General features: G+C 33.9%; 1 protein-coding gene across 1 annotated transcript in view; it reads left to right on the forward strand.

Annotated features, from left to right (window-relative positions):
- The window catches only part of KHDRBS2 (KH RNA binding domain containing, signal transduction associated 2), a 478,057-nt gene that overhangs the window by 413,094 nt on the left and 42,113 nt on the right, over positions 1-22,850 (forward strand). The window contains exon 6 of the mRNA XM_021706491.1: positions 13,321-13,403. Within this exon, the coding sequence (XP_021562166.1) occupies positions 13,321-13,403 (83 nt within the window). The remainder of the gene's footprint in view (positions 1-13,320; positions 13,404-22,850) is intronic.

Raw genomic sequence — 22,850 nt, forward strand, 5'->3', positions numbered from 1 at the left:
ATGTTAATACTCTTCAGGGGAAGAGTTGCGGAGCCTCGCTAAAATATCTATGTTTTTAGGAGATGGGATATCACAACTGACAATGCTTATTGCTGCTAGTAGAAAAGGATCACTTTTATGTCTTGGATATGACATAAAAGAAATCTAAAAGAAAAAGTAATGCAGAATAAAAAGGAGAAAGCATGCTAAATTTTGCTGAAGAGATAAAAATGCATATTGTCATCTGCTGACCTCGCCTTCAGGTATCAAATAAACCAGAAAGCAGTATAAGCTTCCCTCCTTTCCTCAATACCATAACTCACTTTTGAAGGACCCATAGATTTCATGTGTTCTGTTCATCACTTATTAGGAGACACAAACTGCCTGAGTGTTCCAGTACTTTCTGGGTAGATATACCAAGAATACAAGTCCCTAATTATTCTTTACCTGGGCTATTCATCGGTAGTGTGCTTGCAGCTAGCAACATTAAAAATGGATTAACATTTTCCCCAAAGAAAGAGTAGGTTTGCTTCCACTTCCTTTTGAAATTTCATGAGCTCTCTGCCTCCATTCTACAATACAGCCCACTGAGTGAACAGCATTTAACTTAACTCCATCTGCATTGCTCCTGTGGTATGTGGGGCCCATGGAGAATGGAAACAAACCAATATGCAACTCTGGCTATTACTTTATTGTGAGTAATAAAGTCCCTTGTTTCAGATCCAGGGGTTTCAGGTCTTCTGCCAGCATCCATGAAGCAGTAACAGGTCAGCTTGTTAACTTACAAGTACATTAAAATCCCAACTCTTCAGAGTTCTTGACATTTTATATTCAGACAAAACTGTATATTCATTTAAAGATAAAATATACGTTTTAATAATAAAATACAGAATTAACCCAATTTTCTGCTGTTTCCTCAGTACATGTTTTAACAGCTAAAAAACTCAAACTATGTTTGTGCTTTTTTATGAACTTGCTCAAATGTTTTAAAAACAGCCATGAGAATTCTATTTTGCCATTAACAATGTTATGCTTTTAGTAAAGCAAGTAGAGATTAAAGAGTAGACTGTGCCAGAGGACTGAGTTTCAGTGTTAGCTAGTGCACTTCCTAGTGTACTGAGGGCACTTCCTAGTTTACTGAGGCCTCATACAATTATTTCTTATTTTCCTTATTTGTCAAGTGGGTATAAAAATACAGAATATGCCACAGAGAGTTAATTTAAGTTTTTAGCAAAATATGGTATGTATAAACACTTCACATATTGACACTTACTCGTCTCCCAATACATGCTTGCTATATATCTTATTATATGTGAATTTGGATATTGTTCACTTGAATAGGATATTATTAATTTTATCTTTAAATATACATAAACTCCACATGTCCCTATTGAGTTTTGTTATTTGATTTTGCTGGTTGATTTAAAAGTTAGAATTAGCCTCTCCAGAGATTAATTTAGTAGTGTAGAATACTGAGTTGCATAGGAATGACTGTCAAAGATGGTCTTATAGTTCCTCAGGAGCTTTTAATTTCCAAAGAAGCTAGATTTCAGAAAGGTGCAATGTTTAGCCTTCATACTGAGTGTACATGCACAAGAGAAAAAAATGTTTAGTAGCTACAATTTCCATAGGAGAAAAATGTATTCTATAATACCTTCCACTTAATTGTGTACTTATTCACTGATTTCCATAGAAAGCCCTAACAATTTAAACATATTGCCTAATTGCAGAGCTTAGACTCTTAGGTGTCATGATTTCCACTGACAGTGTGAGCTCTTATGATTTTGTATTGTTTTGAACACATGGTGTCTTCCCATATCAAGTGAACTAACCAACTGCATCAGTAACAAAAGCTACACATTAGGGAGTATCCACTGCCATACCATCTCAAACCAGATAATCCAGGCATTCTTTCAGTGGGAAAAAAGAGATGAAAGTTACAATCCGAATATCACATGTTCTCACTCATATAATGGACCTTGAACATCCAATGCAATACTATGAGAAAATGACTGATGGTACTGGGAAACTGTGGGGGGGAGGGGGATGGGATTAACAGTAGCAAATATCTGTCGGGGGATGGGAAAACACTTCTTATCTACAGGGTGCCTGAATGAAACGTCATTGTACACCTAACCCTTAACTGTACCCCACAAAACCATAATAAAAAATACTGATTAATGAAAAAAAAAATGTTTTTTATTTTACAAGAAACTCATCTATATAATATCCCAGATAAAATGTATGATAAAAATGTCGGGAGAAATTCATATAAAATTTTTAAGAAAAGAAAATGATAAAGAGGATATTTGTCACGAGCACTGACAATTTATATCCTAAAGAAATACTGACTCTTAAAACACGGGCATTTCATGTTTAACTTTTGTTTTAATAATATATTATGATATGTTTTAAAACTTGAATTACCATGAAGTACTTTTATAGTAACAAGAGATCATATATGAAGTGAACATCTTATGAATTTTATGGTTTAGATCATTAAGCCAAGAAAGAAACATGATTTTAAAAATTAACCACACTTCATAAAGAAAGTTAAATGTCAAGTTCCTATCTGACCTGTTAATTGCATTCAATAATATAAAAGGGCAGCATTTGCAAATTGCTTTCATGCCTAGCATTTTAGTGTTTGGTGACAAATTTATGATCTTGACCCTCATAATTAAATTACGTAATTCTAGGATGTTTTATGGTTCTTGATTATTATTGCTTGCTTGATTTTATTTTCTTTTTCTCTCAAATGTATCAGAACATTTCACATTATTTCCTCTAATTTATATATTTTCTTTTAATATCTACGACCTTTAAAAAAATAAAGCCCATAGTGAAGAAATGCTAAGAAATGCCAAATCTGTCACCAAGGCCTGTTACATTTTGAAGTATTGAAAGAAAATGTGGGTGAATACAGAGTTAGTGTGATGTTTCATGTCTTTGAATTTCCAAAGGATCTTACTCAGGAAGCCAAGTAACTTACTGGCAATACAGGATGTTTTAAATTCTCTTTAGTTGATAAAAATATGTCGGTTTTATTGTTTCTATTATTAGTGTTAACTTGAATTTTAGGAAATTGCCAACATTTGGCCATTTTTTACCTACAAACATGCCAATTTCCTGTGGTTCTACTTAACTTTTTAAATAGGTAAATTTAATTTTAAAAATTGACTAGACTTTCAGTAACATAATATAATATTTTGGAAACCTTTTTAATTTCCAAGATATGTGGTGCAAGACAAACTATTTGGTGCGATTCCCTTTTCTGAGTTACAAGAAATCTTCAAAAACCTTAGCCTTCATAAATTTGTGATGATTTAAAAAACTGTATCTAGAGGAAATTTCATATATATTCTGTTTATGTTTCCATTTTTTTCAGAATTTTAAAATTTCGTGTCTAGGGGTTGGTAGTACACACAAGGGTAGAACCAGAAATATTTACAAGTCTATGTTAAGAAAAAAAATGGCATGGGGATTTTATAAGGCCTTTCGGGAGATAATATCTTTTAGGTAAGTTCAAGACCAATTTTCCTTATAGAGTGGGGTCTTTTTGCATAAACTATATTTATAACAGCTGATGCTATGACTTTAATTCCTAGGAGAGAGGTAGAACATGTAACATTGTGTTCTTGTAGAACATGGTGTAGACCAAGCCGCTTTTCTCAGTAGACACCCTGCACACATATATCTCGATGACTTCCTGAGTAATATCTCTAGCTCCGACTGTTGAAGCTTTAAACCCTCAATTTCCAATCATCTAAAACCAACTCTTAATGATATCAAGGTTACCTTTTGCTATTCCAGCTGCCTGTCAGCTTATTTCTCTTTGGAAGAAAATACCATCAGCCAAAGCCTTTACAAATTTTCGCACACAGTATCAAGAGTTCAGTAAAAAATTACAAGGCGCGTTAAAAACAATATCAAATCAATAAAAACCAAGAGAGAAAATAAAGTCACTGGTGATTTTGATGTTGAAGTTATCATTCAAGGACTTCACAGTAACTACGATAGCATATTCAAGAATACACCTATAGTGGAAAAATGGAGCCACGTCTCAAAAGACTTGGAATTTTTTATTTTGTAGTCAAATAAAAGTTGCAAAATGCTGACCTAAATGTTGTCATTCTACTGCGAAATCATTCAATGTCTTCCTTGCCTACTGGATACAGATAAACCCTTTATCATATAATAGAAAGCTCTTCAAACCTGACCAGTGTCTGCTCCTAACTGCCTACTATTTCCTAAGCTTTTGTGCTGTAGTAGATCCAGCTACTAGCAGTTCACAAAACAAAAGGTTTTCTTTCATGGTGCCATGCGTTCACACATGGTGTACCTGGAAATGGAATGCTCTAGTTTTACTTGCTTGTCCACCTGGAAGATATTTATTTATCCTCAAATACCTATCTCAAACAAGACCTTCCCCGAGAAATTCTCCTTGGAGAGTCCTCAGACTGGTTTAGGCATTCTTTCAATGTCCTCTCATAGCACCTATTACATACTCTTGGAGTACATCCGCTGGCATTTCGATTGTGTCTACATTTCTTGATCTCCTCTGGTAAGCTAAAAGCGGTGGTGTGCTAGAGCCAACTCACGCTGCCTCAGAAGATTCCTTATAAAATTTTTACAAAATGTGTGAATTGATTGTGAAACATTGCCATTATTAAAAGCTAAATTATGTGAACTCAAAATTTTAAAAATTATATGAAAGATCAAGATAGTATACATTTGCAAGCTCATCATTATCTTTTATATTACATTCCATGCTCTTTAAGTTATTTACATCTATTATACCTGAATGGTGGAAATAATACATAATGGTGTGCTAATGTTCATTTCTGCCCAAATTTATTTACATTGATAACATGTTAATAGCTTGAAATTTGTGGTAAGAGTTTTTACACCTACGATAACGGCAAATGCTAAAAGCCAGGATGCGACATAGTGTTTCATTCATTATCTAGACAAGAAAGCTATGAAGAAGATGTTAATAATGCAGATTTTGCTTAAAAGTATATGTCTATAGCCCTTATATTATAAATAGAACACAAAATGGAGGAAATATTCTTACAGTATGTGAAAACTATTCTCTTATTCGAACAAATTTGATCTTAGCAGTAACAAATGAGTAAACTTCTGACATGTATTTGAGATTTTGCTTTCATTTTGCTGATAAACATAAATTAAAATGTCATATTGACATTCATGTCAAAACTATGCATGCTCATCAATAGCACAGACATCTTTGCTGAATCAGATAGTAATCAATTATTTATCTATGCTGTGATTCATTGGAATGTTATTGTTGCAATAAAGTTATAAAAGCTTACAGTGGTTTTTGTCCAAAATTTTCCAAGTCACACAAATTACATATATGTAGAATTTATAACAAATTTTATATCTTATTTGTAAATTGTGTGCTTTATATTAGTAAAATGCATAATAAATGTATATGTATATGTGCATATACACAATTTTTTTGCAGTGAAAATTATTAAGCATTTACCAGAACACCACTGGATAAGAACTTCTCAAAGACAGAATTCATGTCTTAATCTTCTTTTATGTTTAAAGCCTGGATAATAGATAGTTCAATGGTTAATACAAAATTTGATGAATTACTATTATTTTAAGCTTAAATGTACAGTAAATATTATTTAGATTTGACAACTCAAAATTGGTATAGAAGTCATGGTCCTTGTTAAGCAAAAAAAGTCAGAAAGTAAGTGCTTCTTGGAGAATTGGAATTGACCGAAGGGGACACAAGAAAACTTTAGGTGATTTTAGGAATATTTGTTATCTTGCTTTACATGATGGTTACTTTGAGGTATAAAAATTTGACAAGTTGATTGAACTGAACACTTAAAACCTGTGCATTTTATTTTATGTAAGTTACACCACAATTGAAAAAAACAACAAAATCTAAAAAAAAACAACAAAATCTAAAAAAAAAAGAATGAGTGTTTAAGTCAATGACCTCATTAAACTGAGAAATTAGTAGGCATATTAAATTTGAAAAATAAATGATGCAGAATAGATGTGAAAAGAGCTGACTTTGTAAAGCTATGTGCTTATAGCAATGTGTATCTGTTCTGGAGGCTACTTTGCCCAATACTCAAATATATAATGTGATCCATAATTTATAGGAAACTGCAAATAAATTGTCCTCTTTCATCATTTGTCAGATCTTCATTTTAGGCCTCTATTTCACATTGTACCTTAAATAAGTTGTGGAGGACTTTGTGAAGATTCAGAAAATAGCCAAGATTGTGTTGCATAAGGATCATATAAGGGCCTGTTTTCTATTTGACTCAAAGGATAAAAATCTAAAGAATGTATAACTTCACAAATATGAAGAAATCTTAGAGAGAAAAGATATTCTTCATAACCATGTTCCAGAAAGGAATGACTCATATCTCCTTGGTTATTTTCATTTTTGTGGGAGATACCAAATCATCTCTCTACAGCCAGAAAAAATAAAGTTAAAAGTGTTAAGTGATTAAGGAGGGTTTTACTGGCTCATCTGATTTTCTCTTTGTACTTTAGGAAATTCTGCTTTGAGACTCTGATAACTTAGGGGGCATAAAACAATCTTAATTTTTTAGTAGAAATATACTAATAAGGCCAGGATGTTATAAAATAGTCATTTCTTGAAAGGCAACATGAAAATAAGATGGGGGGAAAATGTCATTTTCATAATTTTTTATCTTTCATGGTTCAATGTCTTAGTTGAATACTCATATTCAATTTGAATCTCTTTCAGATACTGACTGGTTTTTTAGAGAACATGTCTACTTTAGTGATTTATCTTAGGACATCACTAGCACAATCCATATTTTTACTTGTCTTAAGAAAACCACATGGTTTCCTTGAATTTTAGTTCCCTTTTTTCCTAGAACTTTGTTGACCTTAACAAAAAGTGTATTATGTAAAACATTCTATGCTCTATCTTTGCTCTTTCCTAAGTCTGAAGAGTTTTCAAGGTTCTTCAGGAAATCCCACAAGCTATGCTAACTCTATGACTTAAATCAGTGCATCAGGACCTGCTTGTTGATCCCATATGTATATGAGAGATCTCAGTCAGTTACTCTCACCCTTCTCTGCTTCTCAGTTTATTTCCTTTTGCTCTAGAACTTTACTGGCAGTACTTCGTCTCTAGACTTAGAAAAGCAAAAGGAAGCTCATCTTTCACAAAACTTCTGGAGAACTCCAACCTAATCACTCCATATATATATATATATTTTTTTTTTTTTCTTTTTCTTTCTTTTTTTTTTTTTTTGTAGCTATGAACCTTCTTTGTAATCGTTCTTCCATATAATTCTCTTGGATTTTCTTCTCTTTTTTGTGTGGTCTTTTTTTTTTTTAATTGCCAAATCTCTAGCTCCTAGAGCAGTGCCTACCAGGTAATAAGTGCTTAAACAGATGTTTATGGAATGAGTGAGTGAATGAACCTAAACTGAACAAGAATCTTAATCCCAATTCCAAATCCAGAATAGATCATAATTCTCTGGCTGCCTTTCTTTTTCTCTAAAACTCTGTTCTGTTGCTATTTGTCCTCAAGAGTTCCATGTTGTCTCTGAAGTCTCCATAAAAACAAACAAAAGTGTTATTCAAAGACTGCTTAATTCACCATAGCAGTAAATAGTTTTTGAACAATCACTCTATGTCAGACATGGTATGTGTGCTTTTTAGGAACAGTGCTATATGGTTAAGGCTTTACAATAAATTTATGAGTTAGTTGATATTATTCTAATTTTACAAGTAAAGAAACAGGTACAGAATGATTACAACCTTGGCTAAGGTTACATATTGGCCAAGAATTTGAATGCATAGGATACAGGATTTGAATGCAGGTAGACTAAAGCTAGAGTCCATCCCCTTCGTAACTCCAGTAGAGTGTCTCGCTACCCTAGGCTCCAGAATACCCTTGCTTTCTTCCCTGTTATTCAGAAAGACACTCACTCCCTTAGTGTTAGCATTAGGAAAACTATCTGACTTATACTTGAGCTCATGAATAATTTATCATTTGCTTTTAATATTTACAATACAATGTAGGTATACTAAACATAGTGATGCTTTTCATTTTTTAACTGCTCTAATGATCATTTACTGTTTGTAGTACCGTACATTTGAAACATGTACATATATACATATACATTTACAAATATTATTGTGTATAGATATTTCCTATGAAAAAGATGGTCTGAATACATCGAGTATTAGAAAACAAGAACAGTTCATATACATGTATGCACATTTACTTCCTCTTTTACAGTAAGTACAGTTATTTAAGGACCATTGCACTATATGCTTTATGGAATCATGGGTTAAAAGGAAATATTTCTATCTATTCCGTGGATTTTCTATATAGCATTTTAAAAGAGTAAAAACATAAATGAGGAAGTAAAATAAAATTATCTTCCCAAATCAAATAGTAAAGATATAAATAGAGACAATAGTACCATAAACTTATCATCTGAAATATTTCTTTTAGTGAAGACTAATTTGCATCAGTCCATATCTACACTGCATGAAGATAATCTCCTTTGTGCTAATTGAACAATGCAATACATATTTATTAAACGAACTCTGTATGGAATACATTATGCTAAATCCCCTAATACATTTAACAAAAAGAGATTCACTAAGATACAGTCCATGTTTTTCAGAAGCCTAAATTCTAAAAGAAGAGAAAATTGTAGAAATATAAACACAGTACATGTTTGAGCATTCTAAGTACTGGTGAGAAAAAAATAGGCTAATGAAATTCAAAAGACTAAGTGTTACCATATGGTTGGTAGAAACAGGAAAAGTTTCCTGATGATAGTATCACTTAAAATGACCTTGAGATTCCGGGCTCAGTGGCTCAGCCTGTAATCCCGCGCCTTTGGGAGGCTGAGGTGACTGGATTGCCTGAGCCCGCGGGTTCAAGACCCGCCTGGGCAGCGAGACCTCATCTCTACAATAAATAAAAAAAAAAAAATCAGCCGGGCGTGGTAGTACATGCCTGTAATTCCAGCTACTTGGAAGGATCGCCGGAGCCCTGCAGGTCGAGGCTGCGGTGGCCGGGTGTGGCCACTGCACTCCAGTCTGGGCGACAGAGTGAGACTCTGACTCAAAAAATAAATAAATAAATAAATAAATTAATTAATTAATTTTAAAAATGACCTTGAGGAATCAGTAGCATTTCAACAGATGGAAATGGGAGGAAACATAGGGAATTCAGTAGAATTGGAGTCCTAAAGACATGTACCTACTCCATCTCTGACTTTTCCGGCTCCTTGCCTTGAAACGCAAACAAAAAAGTAAACAATTTAAAACTAGCTTGCCTCCTGTTAGAAGCTAGAATTCTTGAGTCCTTAATAAAAGGTGAAAGTGAGGGAAAGGTGTTTATGATCTTGGTGAATGACCAAGAACCAGTTGCATGAAAAGACATATGCACCCCATGAGATACCTGTATCAGATATCATTGATCTCCTAGTTACTGACAGGTAGATCCCCAGGATACAGTGCTGGACTGTCCTGATTCTCTTAGCTTTAAGAAATTCCAAATATGATGTTAACTAGAGAGGAGATGAGGCTCCTCCCACCTGAGAGGAGATGAAGCTTTGGGCTAAGAATAGGATGCTTGAATTCCATCTGAGAACATGGAAATATCTACGCCACAGCCTAACAATTGTCAATATATGAGTGTGTGTAACTGAAGTTAAATATGTCATAGAATGATTGGAAAAGAAACTTACAGGATTTCCTCATTGAGTAAATTTTTTAAAACTTATCATAGGGGAAAAAAAATAAAATGACTGTACCAATCCAAAAGAGCCAGTACCACTAGTAAGAGTTCCAGAAAGAAAGATAAGACACTAAATTGAAAGAACTCATTGAGTACCCAACACAATGAATGCAAATAATAGACACACAAAAGCATCACTTGGTGAAATTTCAGTACACCGGATATAAAAATTGTAAAAGCATTTAGAGAGAAATAGAAAAAGAGACAAAACAAATCTAGGTTACATATAAGTAACAAGAATTCTCAACACCAACATGTAATGGTTAAAAAATTTGAACCAAAGTTCTAAAAATTCTGATTAAAAATAATTTTTTCAGCCTAACTTCTAGGCTCAAAGAGTAACTTAAGTATGAGATGAGAATTAAAAAATCTCCAGTCATGTAAATGTACAACATAATGTCATACATGTAATAGCCTTTCAAAATTATTTAATTTGAATATAATTATGATAGCAATCAGACAAACTCAGGATATGGGTTGTTCTATAAAATAATTGATTTGGACTACTTTATAAAAATTTCCGGTCTTGTAAATGTACAGCATAATATCATACATGTAATAAATAGCCTTTCAAAAAATATTGAATTTGAATATAATTATGATAATAACCAGACAAATTATATAAAATAATTGATTTGGACTACTTTAAAAAGTCAACATTATAGGAAGTAATAAAAGGCTGAAGAACTATGCTAGTTTTAAGAAGACTAAGCAGGTATATTCACCAAAGGCAATACACAACTCTTGAATGGATTCTTTTTTTTTTAATAGCTATAAAGATAAAAATAGCTATAAAATTCATAAATGCTTGGGACAATTGCAGAAATCTGACTAGAAACATCACAGTATAATGGAATAATTGTGGATTTTTAGGAGTAATAATACTGTATTTACATAAAAGAATATCCTTACACTCAGGAGATGCAAGCTGAAGTATTTTGGGATACAATGTCATGATTCTGAAACAAATTTGCAAATTATTTAGAAAACATGTTTATATAAGATAATATAAATGAGACAAAACCTCAACAATTGGTAAATATAGGTGAAGGGTAGATGGTTTCCATTGTGCTATTATTCCAACTTTTTTGTATAACTTAAAATTTTTACTCAAAAAATAAAAATAAAAAAGCTGGGGTAGAAAGAGGAGGGGATTGTAAAGCTAAACAAGAGAGAGAGCCAGAGACAGGAAAAAAGTAAGAGAGACTCAGAGGGAGATAGAGAGGATCAAAATATTTTTCTCCAGTGTGTCTTTTAATAGAGGTTTCCGTAAGAGGTGTTTCAGCAAGAAATGATACCAGGAAAAGATGAAATCTGACAAAAAGGAGTTCAACACAAACAGTGATGAAAGCAGTCTTAGGAAAACCTCTCTGACTTCAGGTCTAGAAATTCATTAGTCTGGACCAGAGGGCAAAGATATGGTTTTTCGGGAGGTAGTCTCTATGTAGCACACAAGGAAATGATGGATTGGTTATCTGATGGTTTTGAATTTGATGGTTTGGAAATATTATTGCTAGTTTAATATGACCTATTGGGACAATTGAGAACATTTCTAAATATTTAGAAAACCAAGAAAATAATAAAATGAATGAGCAATTATTAACTTCAAGAGAAGTGAAATTGGGTATGAGAATAAAAATGGAATTATAGGACTCAATTTAGATCATCAGTAAATAATAATTATGTGTTATTGCTCAACAATAATGTTGACCTTGACTATTTATTTAACAAGAAATTATGATGAAGCTATTTAGGAAGTTAAGTATAAGAAAAAATATGGGGCTCTGCATAGTGGCTCACACCTGTAATCCCAGTACTTTGGGAGGCTGAGGTGAGAGTATCATTGAGCCCAGGAGTTTGAGAACAGCTTAGGCAACATAATAAGCCTTCATCTCTACAAAAAAAATGAAAAAAAATAAATAGTCGGGTATGATGGCACATACCTGTAGCCCAGCTGAGGTGGAAGGATCACCTGAGCCCAGGAGATTGAGGTTGTGATGAGCTGTGATCATGCCACTGCACTCCAGCTTGAGTGACAGAGTGAGACTCCAATTCAAAAAAAAAAATACACATAGGGAAGAATCTATGATAGAAGTTAACAGTCCAAATGGCCGGTCGATAACAAATGATAAAAGTCATAATTCAAGCCAATAATAACTTATATTACTTAATAACACATAAATAAATTATAAAATAATAGACAAAAAGACTGAAAGAGAACTAGAAGTTGAAGGAGAGCAAGACAAAAAACTACTTTTTTGGACATAAATGCTTGTGTACCATATTTCAACAATCTGCATGTCATTCTTCTATAAATACAAAAATTAACTTTAGAATATTAAAAAAATTTCGGTTCAGTAAGAATTAAATTAGGATATTCAAAAATCAAATAGAGATGCTATTCCATACTGCAGAGCAAAAATATGATGCAATGAAAAAAATAGAAGTGGAAGCTTGATTCAGAAAACCTATGTAAGTAATAGCATTATGTAAAGGGTAAACTACATTGAAAAGAAGAAATAATGAAATAAAAATTTTAAAACTTTCTTAAGTTATTAAAAAATATTAGTCTTTGGATTAAATGGATTCAAAAGTCTTAGTCAAGATCCAAGATTTCACATCTAGACATTTTCTGTTGTAATTGCTGAACAAGATAAAAAAGAGATTTGTAAGTCTCCAGACTGAAATGAAGTTATGAATTGATAGAGTGGGATGCAACTGTATTCCAGAGAAAGAGATGCATAGCATCAGAAGCAGAAAACCTGAAGGTTTTTCCAGAAGCAGGGAGTAATCAAGATGGATGGCTAAGGTTTAAAGTTAATGACCACTAAGGGAAATAAAACTAAATCATTCATATAATGATTGATAACTGGAGTGTGTAATTTCTAGCTTCCTTGCACATGCTGCAATGACAAATTTGCATTAGCTTTGTTAGTGTAATTTAGTCAGGTAATAAAACTCACCACACAACATTATTTTATTTATGAGATGTAGAAATTATAAAATGTGCAACAAAGTAAGAGGTCTTTATTTCACTCTTTTCTTCCTTTATTCTTTCCTTTCTTTCTTTCTTTCCTTATTTTTGTAGTAATGATTCCATATTTTTTACTTGAAAGTTGACCACAATTTACATACCCTGTACTTTATAGTTTCTATATTATTATTATTATTATTAGGACAAGATAAAAGCTCCCAGTAGGGGTTGTAACAAGGACACTAGCACCACCCTTAGGTTATCACAGTTGTTCTTATCTACCCAAATATTTTTAAAAATTATTTTGATTAAAATTCTAAATAAATCATAGAGTAGGCATTACTATTTCAATGATATTCTGAGTTTAATTAATAAACATTAATACCTGACTCCAGAAATGTTAATCAAGGTTATGTAGGAATTTTTAATCAAATAAAACATGATATATGATCACTAACCAAACATGAAAACTAAACCAAAGTCACCTTGTATAAAATTATACTATCTAAAAAAGACCAGAGTTAATCCAATTGATTGTTAAGAGGTCTTTCTACCATTTCTGCCCCAGGGTTATGATGATGGCTATGGAGGTGAATATGATGACCAGACATATGAGGCTTATGACAACAGCTATGCGACCCAAACACAAAGGTAAGGCATTTGCTATCTAAGGCATCCTTCTCGAGATTATCTCCATTATCTCATTTCTTGAACCTCAATATCAGTTATATTATCAACAGTTTCTAGCATCAGTTTTCCTCCATTATCTTTCTGTATTATTAAGATGCTTATAGATTGTGAGAAGTAAAATACAATAATCTTGCAGTTGCAAACAATGAAATAGTAGTATGTTGTTCTGAAACTGGATGATTATTATTACCAATCAACTTATTAAACAAGCATGTATTTAAATAGTTATTTTTCAAGTTTTTTTTAGTAAACTCATAATTAAAGCAACAATAAAAGCAAGGCATTTGTTAAATGTGACTTTCTTCTCCCTAAACTTTAATTTTTATTGTAAAACAAAAGATAAGAAAATGTTATCGGTATTATGAAAGGAGGAAAATTATTAAAACATCTTTGGAATCAAGAATTCTTTTAGCCGGGCTCGGTGGCTCAGCCTGTAATCCTGCGCCTTTGGGAGGCTGAGGTGAGTGGATTGCCTGAGCCCGCGGGTTCGAGACCCGCCTGGGCAGCGAGACCTCATCTCTACAATAAATCAAAAATCAGCCGGGCGTGGTAGCGCATGCCTGTAATTCCGGCTACTTGAAAGGCCGAGGCGGAAGGATCGCTGGAGCCCAGCAGGTCGAGGCTGCGGTGGCCAGGAGTGGCCACTGCACTCCAGTCTGAGTGACAGAGTGAGACTCCAACTCAAAAAAAAAAAAAAAAAAAGAATTCTTTTACTTCCTTGATGGATCCGTTAATGATTGTTGAATATATCTCTTTAGATTGGCCCAAAATTTGTTATATCAATAACTTATACTCCTTCAGAGTCAGATTTATTGATTGATCTGCTGTTTGTATACAATAAAATGTACCCATTTAGAGTACAGTTATATAAGTTTAGCAAATGCTAACTACCATGTAACTACCACCAAAATTAAGATATGGAACATTTATATTACCCCAAAATATTTATTCATGGCCCTTTGATATCCATTTTTCTCTCATACCCTGGCCCTGGGAACTACCATCTGTTTTTTGTCACCACAGTTTTGTCTTTTTTAGAATGTCATACAATATAATACCATATGTCATACAATACAATACGATATGTTGCTTTTGAGTCTGGCTTCAACTTTTTTGACATTTATGGATAAAATTGGGTAAAACAAACAAATACATTTTTTAAAAATCAAAAATCAATCACTTTTTTTCTTTAAAAAGGTTACAATTTTTATAGGAAAATAGAGATGGGCTCTGTGATGGTTAAATGATTTTCCCCATTATGTGATTTACAGAAGTCAATGAAGCTAAATGTTGTAAAATCATTATATCATTAATCACTTATTGATCGATTTTATTAACACCCAAGGAGACTTAACAAATAAGTCTTCTTTAATGTTTCTTAAGTAATCTTTACGGGAGAGAAGGTGACAAAAAATGAGCAGCTTTATGTACTGCAGAAGTTTGGATTTTTCCATGGCCTGAGGGACAGCATAGTGAAATGGGTGAAGGGGAATTTTATTTAGAGAGAATACTATGGGCAATTAGGAAAAATATGAGTGTGAGCCAATACCTTTAAAACTAAGTATGACTTAAAATATCACTATGGAAATGACTTTGTTTGACACCGAGTCACTGGTTAATTTGCAGTATATTAAATAGAGAAGCCATCATGAGCCAAGAGCTTCTGTTCTGGGTAATATCTTAATTGTCACATTTGCATATTGGAACACAGCACAGTTATTTAGGATGTGGGTACATTTTGTATCACGTCACAGACACTGAATGAATACTGTATGCAAGTTGGCTACATATTTTGAGCATCTGCTAATATTTTCAGTCAAAATATTAGTTCAGCATTACATATTAGTACATAAAAATCATGATAAAATTAGTTCGTATTACATATTATTGCATAAAAATAGTGATAACAGTTCTCTAACTTGTTTCAGAAACACTTGATAGAAAACATAATTACTATACATTACAAACACAATTACAGTAGACTAAAATAATTATTTTATGTTGTCTGGAGACATTTAGATTGTAATCATTTTGCTAAAATTTTCTGAAAATGAACTTTCTATATCTTTCTTCTGGTGAGATTAAATGGGCTTACCTGATCCTAAAAACAAGGAATAAGAAAATAGGGGATTAGGATAAACTATCTTTGAAGATTTGAAAAGTGAATACTAGAATTATTTAACACACATATATAAAAAGTGATGACAATATGGAATAATTCTGAAAAAAATGCACTTTATCTTATTATAATGAAGATTTATAGGGGAAAGGGCTTTTCTATGCACTTTTCCTGCCTTCTCTTTCCCTTTTCCTATTCACTCAAATTTTTATGGCTAAATTCTTCCCATTCTTCCAGGCCCAGCTCAAAAACCAACTCTTGCAAAAAGTCTTTTCTTCGTCCTTTATTTGGAAATAATCCATTTCTGCTGTGAATTCTCTCAGCACCACATCTTTACTTTTCTATAGCACTTTGTTTCTCTGCCTTGCGTTGGGATTACTTGTGTTCATGGTCCTTATTACTTTTACTATTTGCCTCAAATCCTTGTCTGATACACTCTCATACCCCTCAGAATACCAGGCATTAGGTCTTTCAAGGCTATATGCTGAAAGGATGATGACTGAGTGTGTGACTGTCAGGCCCAAGATGTTGTACACTATGAAGATACAAAATAAGAGTCTCATTCCTCAAAGAGTATACAAAATCCAGAATTACATGTATCGTATGTATGGACAAAATACTTATGGTTTCTCAGATAGATTAGTGCTAACCCAGAAGGGACAAAGGAAGTAGATCATGTAATTAGTTGCAGTGATACTAATGTTCTGTATTTGTGATAATTATTAAATGTCTATTTTGGTCATAATTGTTTCCTTGATACTAGTATAGTCTCTGGTATAGTCTCTGGTACACTAGAGGCTCTCAAAAAAGATTTGTGGGATAGACTGATGAAAAACAAGTAAACACATTTAATAGTGAAGTATTTCATCAGAAAACTGTGAGGAAGATTTTTCAAATATAACACCAATTTGTAATAGAAATGAATAAACACCAGAGTATTTATTAGACAATATATTTAATCTCTACCTTTATATTATTCCTTTTGGTCCAACTATGCCAGTAGAGAGCGAGATTAGCAGTTCAGTCAAATAATCACTTATTACGTGATTATGTCTGCCACATAGTATACAAACCATACAATTATAATACTTATTTTTAAATATATTTTAATATTTTCTCCTAAAAATTTGTTTGAGTAATTTTATATATAAATATATATGAATATATATCATATATAAATATATATATCCTGAAAATGTGTTCGAAGTCATTTAATATATATATATATCTACATATATATATATATACACACACGTGTTTGTATATATTTAAACACATGTATGCTACATATATTTAAACAAATATGTTGGGGTAATAATGAAGAGGTAATCAAGTATTAGGAAACTAAGAGTAAAAAAAAGTTCATTTTCTACAAGAATCAGTCTAGAATTTTTTTTTTTTCCAAGTGGTGTTTGTTTTAGCTGAACTTTGAAATGTAAAATTTGGATTGATGGAGGGAGATGATTTCTAAAGAAGTAAAAATAAAGAGAAATATGAGGAGGAACCACCCCCCCAAAAAACAGGATTATCTTTTGGAGGATAGACCCCTTGTAGTACAGGCTTCCCCTGCTGCATTCAGCTCCAGTTATTTTATTTTATTTTTTCCTCTTTTGAATTTCTTTCAACTTGTTTGCCCGTTTCATGATGGGTGATTTATGAGGGCATCTGCCTACACTGCGCTGAGTGTTCAGCGGTTTTTGACCCAAAACTGCGTGACCCCCATACCCCACTCTCCTTATTCACCCCATCTCACCCTGAGCAACTTCATATTTTTGTTTCTCTGGAAGAAAAAAGTCCTAAAAAGGAAATGTTTTGCCTATGTGGAAGAGGTGAAACAAACAAACACAGTAGAAACACTACAAGGCATCAGACCTGACAAGTTCAAAAACTGTTTTGAGCAGTGGAAACCACATCTCAATAGGTGTATTATATCAAACGGAGAGTACTTTGAAGGTGACTGAGGTTTAAACATGTAAGAATAAATACACAATTTTTTATAAATAAATTCCTTTGGTGGGTCCTTCATCATAAATAAGCATGATATTCCAGTATTTTCAGATAATACGAATATTATTTTAGCTCTATTGCAGTTAAAATCAGAGGAAATACTGAGTTAGGATCTTGAAGAAAGAACAGTAGAATATGTGTGACTTAGCAGAACTAAAGATCAAAATCTTTAGAGAAAACCATCTTTAATTGACTAGTTAGCACAGGTGAATACAGAATTTGTGATATTATAAAATAGAATCTGGCAGTTGCCTAAATGGAATAATTATATCATCCTCAGTAGAGATTCTTGGGGAAGTTCACAAGGTAACAACCCTACAAAGGTTCACCTGGAGTTCAGAAGCTATAACAGTTTTAATTAATCCCCAGTTATCTTGTAAGGTATCGTTAGTTCTAAAAAATTTTAAATGGATCAGAAAAGGTACTTCACTAAAGATTCCTCAGGAGGCAGCTTAACTGAGTGACATATTAATGACTGGCAAAGATGACAATGATATGAGTAGTCTCCACAATCTTTTTCTCTTGCTCTGTGTCTATTAGGAGAAACAGTAAAGAAACAGACTGATGAATTTATTATGAAAACTTCAAATTGCAGTTTCCAGGGGAAGTCTTGAAGTCTTTGGCCTAAGACAAGTTAACGTCCTATGATTAACACCTTTATTAATTGGACCAAACAATTAAATTCTGTTTAGGTTCTGATACCCTATTTTTTATATATTCCTCATTAACATTTTCCAAAGTCAACCTTATGAAATCACGTAAATTCACAAGATTTTGGCAACATTTCCCAATGCCCAAATTATAGAAAAAAGCATGTGTACCAAACCAAATCATACATGCAGCAAAGATAATTTTTATGTCCTTAGATACAAATGGTAATTTCACAAATGAAAGTAAAAAAGACTAATTTGTGTCTTTGACTCTAACAGTAATTTAATTTGAATGTAAAAAGTTAAAAATGTAGATTGATGTGTTAGACAAATATTAAAATGGAAGTCTTTGGTTTTCTTGAAGAATGAATCAAGTAAGGAACACAATCTAGGAAAAGAAGCTTCCCTTCGGTGGATTAATGAACAAATGTGCTAGGAAAGCAACAAGATACACACACACACACACACACACACACACACACACACACACACACCTCTGAAATATGAGGCAGAAGTTACAAAGTTTTCTAGAATGAAGATCCTTTTTAGAATATCTTTAACTATCAGGGCCTACACCATAGGGGAAACAATGAATCGCTTAAACTAGGATAATTTGAGGAGAGTTGAATGAGGGGACCATTTCCAGTGGCAGAGTACCACAAGAGGCGATTTGGTCTCCTGGAACTAGTATCCTTAAGATGAGGTGGTCTACCAAAAATAGGAATGAAAGAGAGATAGAGAAAACTGTAAGAGGCCTCTGTTTCAAAAGGGCAGCCTTGACCATCGCACAAGGAGGAAGCTCAGGGAGTTAATACCCCGACCTCGTTCTCATCCCTCCTTCCAGTCTCCTACCATTGCTGCCATTGGCTGGTCCCATTAGGAAACAGAAGCTAGCCGGGCTCGGAGGCTCAGTCTGTAATCCCGCACCTTTGGGAGGCTGAGGTGAGTGGATTGCCTGAGCTCGCGGGTTCGAGACCCGCCTGGGCGGCGAACCCTCATCTCAACAATAAATCAAAAAATCAGCCGGGCGTGGTAGCGCATGCCTGTGATTCCGGCTACTCGGAAGGCTGAGGCGGAAGGATCGCCGGAGCCCAGCAGGTCGAGGCTGCGGTGGCCGGGAGCGGCCACTGCACTCCAGTCTGGGCGACAGAGGGAGACTCCAACTCAAAAAAAAAAAAAAAAAGGGAAACAGAAGCTAACAGATGCCATCAATGGAGCTGCCCTTAGTTGTCCCCCAGGTAGAGAGCAGGCTAGAGGGGAGAATGAAAGTGGGGAGGCAAGTAGAAGAGATCCGCCACAATGTCCACAATTGGGATCATACTTCGACAATTAGTCATTGTACATATCAGTGTCAGTTGCTTGAAGATATAAATAATGACATGAAGCTGTTAAGGAAACAGTAATGCTTTTAAATGAATTTGTATTTTATTTATGAGAAAGCATGTATATGCTAGAGAAAAAAAAAGTCAGAATATACAGTGAACATAATACATATACATTTGGTGAGCAAATGGATTCTCAGACCACTTTGTACAACTTCTTAGATCCTCAAAGCTCAGAGCCCAGATGGAAAATGTGGCTACTTTTGTTCAGAGGCTACTAGAACTAATGGTTTATGATAGCTAACAATAATATTGTGCTATCTGCTCTGCTGTGTTTGGGGACTCTTTATCTCATTTTATCCTTGCAACTACACAATGAGGCAGGGATTTTATTTCTCCCACTTTATATAGAGAAAAATTGAACTTCAGAAACGTTAAGCGACTTTCCCAAGTACATTCAAGTAGTCACTGTTGGATTCAAACCTACATCTGCTACATGTGCCTTAGATATAAAGATTAACAAATACTACCTGTAACTGAGGCAATTCAGACTTCTGTTGTATGCCACAACAGGCCAGGGAGTATTTAATATAAGAATGTAGAGAGTTATCTGCATGCTTTTCAAAAAGTTCTGACCAAAGGACACCTCTAAGCAAGAAAAATGTAAAGCAAATTATTTAACTATTGTATTTAGGCTATAAGTTTAATGTGTATCTTGTATTCAATACTGAGTCTACAGAAACTCTTCTAATGAAAATGTAAGTGTGAGACATTACGGTTACTCAGTAATTTAATAAAAGTTATAATAATAAGTATATAACAGCTTATCCTATTCATTTAAGTGGCACTGTTCACCATAAAGTGACTTACCCTCATTTTGTAATTCAATTCTTTTATGTCTCAATGCTGTAGTCAATGATGAGATTGAATTTTCTGAATGTTATTTGATTTGAGATATTTTCCTGCAGTTATTCTATAATTCAGTTGTATCTTCCTGCCATCTACAGACCTCTGCATGCATAAACAATAGATTTGATATTTCTTGAATTTACTTTAACAGGATGAAAATCTGGCTCTTGATAAATACTATTTTTTTCCTTTTTTTAGTTCTTGTTTGACATATTTATTTTAAGAAATTAGAATAACTGCTGTTAGTGTTATAAAAGAAATGATGTGTTTCCTCAAATTATTCATTACGTATTCATAGTATTTTTTTGATTTTTTAAGATAATTTAAGATTAATTTCAATGATAACTACTTGCAATGATAACTACTTGCCTAAGTAGTCAATCTGTATTTAAAATACACCATTATATCACTTTTTATGAAGCTCCAATAAGAAGAGTTAGAAAAACCAGGTTCCTTAGTTATATAATAAGTCACCCATGAGAACCTAGAAGTGTATCTCATTTAGTAATTAAAACCTGCTTTATCATTTATTGAGATCAAGGCATGTCAATATGTCAGTCATTTCTCCTCATTAGATTAGTTCAGAATTGGAAACCCTCTTCAGTAGGAAACAAGAAGATAATGGGCAAACTGTATACAAATCAGAGCTTCAGAAATGGGAAGTGTTAGATCATCTTAAATTCTCTAAGAAACTAATGTGTTGGGGAGGAAAAAAAAACAGCATTAAAGACAGATAAAAAACCTAAGATAAGTACTGGTTTCAGTGGTATATGAGGAGAAGCCTAGCTTCACACACACACACAGGAAACATATTTAACATATAAACTGCATACTTAATGCATCAGGAATGTCCATAAATGTATACTACTATAAGGAGTGGTGGAGACTGTAGCAGTCTGGAAAGTCTGCGTTTTATCTACAGCAACTATAATTTGTTCAACTTGAGTATACTGTGGCCATGTAGTCAATGTAAAAATACAGGGGGAGTAGTGCCTGTCCTTTTTTTTTCTTCTCCAAGTAAAGCTGGAAGTCTAAGCTTTCCAGATACTATTCCTGCATAAGAACCTAGTAGTATAAAACAACCATTTTTACTATGCTCACAGATTTTGTGCATCAAGAATTTTAACAAAGCACAAAAGGGGTGGCTTGTTTCTGCTCCACTATTTGGGGCCTCAGCTGGTAAGGCTCAGAAGCCAAGGATGACTCAATATTTGTGGCTAGAATCACCTGGGATTCTTCTCTCATATGTGGCAGTCGATGCTGGCTGTCAGCTGCTACCTTAATCGGGACTGTTATCTGAAATATTCATACCGTCTCTTCATGACAACATGGCAGCCCGGGACACCAAATATGAGGATCCCAAAGAACAAAACAAAAGCTACATTGCCTTTTTTGACTTAACCACAATTCTGTAAGTTACCAGCATGTTCATAAGTCCAGTCATATTCAAAAGAAGGGGTATTAGACCTCATCAGTCCATGTATAATGGCATGGAAAAGTATGGAAAATATTGTTGTAGCCTTTTTTTTTTTTTTGAGTTGGAATCTCACTCCATCGCCCAGGCTGGAGTGCAGTGGTACACTCACGATCACCCCTGCGTCAACCTCCTGGGCTCCATGGATCCTTTTGCCTCAGACTTCCAGAACTACAGGCACGCTCTATGGCACCCCGTTAATTGTTTTTTATTTCTTGTAAAGAGGAGGTCTCATCAAGTTGTCCGGGCTGGTCTCAAACCCATGGGCTCAGGCAATCCACTCGCCTCGGACTCCCAAAGTGCTGGGATTACAGACTGAGCCACCGAACCCGGCCTGCCATTTTTTTTTTTTTTTTTTTTTTTGACAATGTAACCTACTACATCAGCTGTTCAGTGCAATACCTGACTTTTAAATGCTGGTAACCAATTTAAAGAAATTAAACACTTTGGAGATTAAACCAAACATATTTATAGATAGTCATGGCCATTTTCCCCCTAAAGTTGACTTTATATAAAATAATCAGGCTAGAGAAGAAATCGGTATGCAGAACATTTTTCCAAGGGTACAGTAACAAGGAATCCTTCAGAATGGCTATATTTGGACACATGCGGTCTGTGAAGGATGTCCTGAAATCCAGGAAACTGTTTGTAAACAGTAGGGGAAAAGACAGTTAAATAAACCCATAGCATGTGATAAGTACTATACTGGGATGATGTGTTAGAGGATATGTAAGAATGTTGGAGGTGAGTGGAGAGTTAAGAGAAAGTGCCAGAACTAGGCAAGGGAACCATCACTTGCAAAGACTAAGAAGTGAGACTATGATTCATACTAAAGAACAGCATGTCCTTTGGGCAAATCAGATTTTAAGATATTTGGGAGTGGTGGCTAGGCATTTGGTTGAAGTGATAGGAAGGAAGGAAACAAAA

The sequence above is a fragment of the Carlito syrichta genome, unplaced genomic scaffold (genome assembly GCF_000164805.1).
Source record: "Carlito syrichta isolate Samal-C Ts95f unplaced genomic scaffold, Tarsius_syrichta-2.0.1 Scaffold315645, whole genome shotgun sequence".
NCBI lineage: Eukaryota > Metazoa > Chordata > Mammalia > Primates > Tarsiidae > Carlito > Carlito syrichta.